The sequence below is a fragment of the Perca flavescens genome, chromosome 15 (genome assembly GCF_004354835.1).
Source record: "Perca flavescens isolate YP-PL-M2 chromosome 15, PFLA_1.0, whole genome shotgun sequence".
Lineage (NCBI taxonomy): Eukaryota > Metazoa > Chordata > Actinopteri > Perciformes > Percidae > Perca > Perca flavescens.
The window spans coordinates 1,327,947-1,332,993 of record NC_041345.1 but is presented as its reverse complement, the minus strand read 5'-3'; the positions used below and the strand labels follow the sequence as shown (position 1 = coordinate 1,332,993).

The following is a 5,047-nucleotide window of genomic DNA, read 5'->3' as shown; positions in this document are numbered from 1 at the left end:
TGTATATATCTACGGGATGTATTAAGAGATATATGCCGTGTATATATCTATGGGATGTATTAAGAGATATATGCTGTGTATATATCTATGGGATGTATTAAGAGATATATGCTGTGTATATATCTATGGGATGTATTAAGAGAACGGTGGAGTATGCAGTGCTGCAGATCACGTCACGTGTAGAAATAGATAAGAGATAAGGAAGGCTGCCCGGAGTTGGAAGGATGCTCCAGCGTCGTATATAGTCTGGTGTGTGGGAACATTTTTATAAATAATATGCTGAAGTATATTTCGGGAGTGTTAAAGATTAAAAGAAAAAATAACAACAAGAACCGTACAGAACCGAAAACCGTGATACGAACCGAACCGTGGGTTTTGTGAACCGTACCACCCCTAATAGGTAATCATGAAAAGGGTTATGCATATATACATCATATATCCCATATATATATACCGTAAAACTTCAAATAATAGCCGAGTCCCAAATAGACGCCGGTCTCTTTTAAACGCCTGTTGTGACAACAGATTTGAGTAAATAAAGGCCGGTCTCAAATAGAGGCCTGGTCTGTTTTTTTTTTTCGTGTCGGGTTGTATTTGATCTTTTAAAACCCGTCAGATCGTTTGTTCTATGTTTTGATTTGATTTCACGTGACAGACGCAATCGTTCATAAACGACTCATCACTATGGCAACATAAACAGGTTAACAAACTTTCTTTTAGTCTTCAGTTTTTCTTAATTCTCTCAATACCACCATGGAGACAAAAAGAAAAAAGTATGATTTGACATTTAAGCTGACAGTTGTCAAATTTGCCGAACAAAATTCGGGAGAAGCAGCGGCGAGACATTTCTCGATTGATCCTAAGAGAGTGCGAAAATGGCGTAAACATAAAGCAGAACTGCAACGTCTGTCCGAGGAAGACGACAAAAGGGCCAGACTGCGAGGTGGAGGGAGGAGGAAGGTCAGTGAAGAGCTGGAGGTGAGCGTGTGTGAGTGGATCCACAGCATGCTGGCAAAGCATCTCAGAGTCTCACGTAAAACGATCAGGGCCGAGGCAGAAGAAGTGTATGCAACAGTGAGTGACGGCAGGGATGAGGAGAGATTTACTGCGAGCGCTGGCTGGCTGGACAACGACTTTTCAGTCAGAGGACGCACAACTGTAGCCCAGAAAGACGCCAAGCACTTCACTGAGAAACTGGTGAATTTTGTAACATATACAACGCGGATTATTACTGTAATGTGGTAACCTCCTATTGTCAATTAAAGGCCTGTCTCTTATAGACGCCTGTCTCAAATACAAGCCGGTGCATTTCGGCGATTTGGGTAAATAGAAGCCCGGGCTATTATTTGAAGTTTTATGGTATATATCATATATATCTCTCTCTTCGTCAATGTAAACAGACCATTTCCCCTCAGTTTTTTCTCTCCCGGCTCTTTTTGGAGCCGTATAGAATAAGTCATCTGTTGGAGTAGGTGTAGGTGTTGGATAATACCAATCAAGAGGCCTGCAGTAGGACTCCTCTTTTGAAGCCAGTACTTTGTAATAGCTTTCTTACCCGCATCCGACAGGATCTTTAGCAGATATTCATCATCTTTACTTAATCCTTCAGGGATATGTCCAAGGTGTAGACAGCTGAAAGCTATATCCTCCAGTACCGCTTTCAAACTACACTTTTCTGGACATTTTCTGCTGTGATGAGCATCCACTAATTCCTGCCGTTTTACATTCAAACATTAAGGTACTAATTTGTAAGGGAAAATGATGTACCTTACACCTCGGAAAGTCCACAATGTACAATGGAAGGTGCATAATTGTACCTTAAAGATGCATGATTGTACTTTTAAGGGAACATTTGTTAAGTTTGTACCTTAGGGAACAAAAATGGACCTGTATTGTACCTCTTTTTCTGACAGTGTACCACTACAGGGAATTGAAAATAAGTAGTGGTCAAACTTTCCTGCAGCAGCGGAGCAATCCCAGAAGTGGAACTTGGAGGATATACTGTAGACCATTCCTTCCCAAACTGTGGTCCGTGGACCACTAGTGGTCCTGTGATTGTACTGCAGGTGGTCCGTGAAAAAGCAAAATAAAATATAAAATAATAGTATTTTAACCTTCATTTTACCAGGAAAATCCCATTAAAAATTAAGAATTATGTATATTGATTTAAATTTTAAATTAAATTGTCAAGTTATTGTGTGATTACTAAGATAGACTAGTGGCGCTCGGCCCTAAACCCTAAAATCGCCAAAGGTTTTGAAATGTTGACTATATGTATAAGTGTTCTTATTACTGTATAGATTTAATACTCCATTTCTATGCAAATAATGTCGTTCAAATGAACCTGATTATGCCCTCGGGCGCTGGAGTAAATTAATAAATTAAATATGTGGCAGCCAACGAGTCTGTTGTACTGATGCGATGACCAGTTATAGTTTTAGTGCTAGTAGGCCTATTAAGAGGTGCGGATTAATTCAGGTAGGACTGTGTGTAGACATTTTATTATGTGTATTATGAGGTGGTCCGCGAAAAACCGCGGTGTGTAATGGACTTTATTCTTTATCTTTCATAGCTGACCAGCCAGGACAAAACTGCCCAGGTGATTCAAAGGGCGTTGGAGAAGCATCACCTCGAGCACATGAACTGGCGAGACTTCAGCCTGACGCAGGTCATCTCGCCGGAGAGAGGTCAGAACCACTAACGCACATGTGTCAAACTCGAGGCCCGCGGGCCAAATCTGGCCCCTTGCAGATTGTGATCTGGCCCGCATATCAATTTAGTTTCACAATATATTTGGGCTCACCTAGTTTTTATCACTTTTTCCAAATTTGTTGTCACTTTTTCCAAAATTTTTGTCACTTTTTCCAAAATTTTTGTCACTTTTTCCAAAATTTTTGTCATTTTTTTCTGACGTTTTGTGCTGCTGTGTGTTCCTGTGTGTGTAACAAGCATAGTGTGCACGCGCTGTGCACGTGCCAATAGGAGCATTTTACTAATGCTCTGTTAAAATAACAATGAAATGTCTTCATTAATCAGAGGTGTGTTTTGGGCGTAATACCAAAAATACAACGTTTTGGTCTGAGACCTTCATCCTGATAAAGGTCTGAGACCAAAACGTTGTGTATTTCTTCTAAATAAATAATTTCTTGCATAATGGTCAGTGTGCAGGATTTTCCAAAAAATTTGGTATTTTTATAAATAGTTGTCTTCACGAGGAACGTATGTTCTCCACGATGTTGTTTCGGAAACAAAAGGGGGTAAAACTGACAAGATGATGCAAAAGCACTTTATGACGAAGAAACTGATGGGGTCTCCTCTAGCTGTAGATAGGTGGGGTCTCCTCTAGCTGTAGATAGGTGGGGTCTCCCCTAGCTGGAGATAGGTGGGGTCTCCTCTAGCTGTAGATAGGTGGGGTCTCCCCTAGCTGTAGATAGGTGGGGATAGCTGGGATAGGTGGGGTCTCCTCTAGCTGTAGATAGGTGGGGTCTCCCCTAGCTGTAGATAGGTGGGGTCTCCCCTAGCTGTAGATAGGTGGGGTCTCCTCTAGCTGTAGATAGGTGGGGTCTCCCCTAGCTGTAGATAGGTGGGGTCTCCCCTAGCTGGAGATAGGTGGGGTCTCCCTAGCTGTAGATAGGTGGGGTCTCCCCTAGCTTAGATAGGTGGGGTCTCCCCTAGCTGTAGAATGGGGAATCCCTAGCTGTTGTAGATAGGCAGCGCTGCATGTTGTGAGTAGTGAAAATCCGTGAGCCAACAAAAGACAGAAAAACAACTTAAATAATTCCACTGAGACAAAAAAATACGTTGGCCCACCTATCTACAGCCAAGGTAGACCGTGATAAGCTCTATTTCAACAAACAGTGGCGTATTCCTTTAAGTGACATTACAATGTTTGTTTTTTCTGTTTTTCAGAGCTGCTCATACCAGACAAAGCCAACGTCTTCTACGCCATGTCCACAACGGCAAACTTTGACTTTGTTTTACGGCAATTCCCCGCAGGCCAGAAGAAGCCCCTGAGGCCCACGTCCAGCCTCGGACGGTACACCAAGTAGCACCTCGAGTCTGCCGATTCTCAACCAAGCTTTTATTTAGTATTTCATGCAACGTAGGAAAGCTTTTTTTGCACACCTCTTTTGTCAGGCAGGTGCGTAGGATAAATCTTGCACACTGACCATTACGAAATACCAAAAATACAACGTTTTGGTCTGAGACCTTCATCCTGATAAAGGTCTGAGACCGAAACGTTGTGTTTTTCTTCTAAATAAATCATTGCTTGCGTAATGGTCAGTGTGCAAGATTTTCCAAAAAATTTTGTATTTTTATAAATAGTTGTCTTCACGATGTTGTTTCGGAAACAAAAGGGGGTAAAACTGACAAGATGATGCAAAAGCACTTTATGACGAAGAAACTGATGGAGCTTAAAGCTACAGTACGTGGTTTCTGTCGCCCCCATGAGGAACTCTTTATTAATGACAACAACACTGTTGGCACGTCCACATGATACAAGCCTTCTGTGATCATGCACTGCCCCCCCCTTCCACGCAGTTAGTAGTAGCCAAGGAGGACACAGAGGATTATAACAACATGATGGACTCTTCAGAAGAAAGCTTTTCTGTGTGCCAAAGTCGCCGGACGCCACAATCTTCTGAACGTAGCCATACGGAGAGATCCAGAGAGAGTTGTGTGGAGCTGATTCTGACTCTTGATAGACCTTTTCCACAGCAGACATGTTGACATGTCATAGTAGGAAAAGCACAGGTGTGTTCAAAACCATTAATGATGGCTGCATTCCACTTAGGAGAGGTCCTGGTATTGTTCATGCTGACTCACTGAAATATCTTACTGGGACACTTGATGGAACTGAGCCATCGTTAAGGTTATCAATCTCAGCTTTTCCTACTATGACAAGTCAACATGTCTGCTGTGAAAAAGGGTCCATTAGCTTTTTAACAACTCATTTTTATTTTCACTTCATGGTTCACTTTGATTGCACCTTTATTCGATTGACACAGTGTGACGTCTTAAATTGGCTTTAAAGGTGCCGTAGGTA

General features: G+C 42.0%; 1 protein-coding gene across 1 annotated transcript in view; it reads left to right on the top strand.

The window, feature by feature from the left end:
- The window catches only part of LOC114570152 (ral guanine nucleotide dissociation stimulator-like 1), a 44,525-nt gene extending 40,021 nt beyond the window's left edge, over positions 1-4,504 (top strand). The window contains exons 16-17 of the mRNA XM_028600397.1: positions 2,573-2,687; positions 3,910-4,504. Of these exons, the coding sequence (XP_028456198.1) occupies positions 2,573-2,687; positions 3,910-4,049 (255 nt within the window). The 3' untranslated portion in view covers positions 4,050-4,504. The remainder of the gene's footprint in view (positions 1-2,572; positions 2,688-3,909) is intronic.
- Positions 4,505-5,047: the final 543 nt, after the last annotated feature.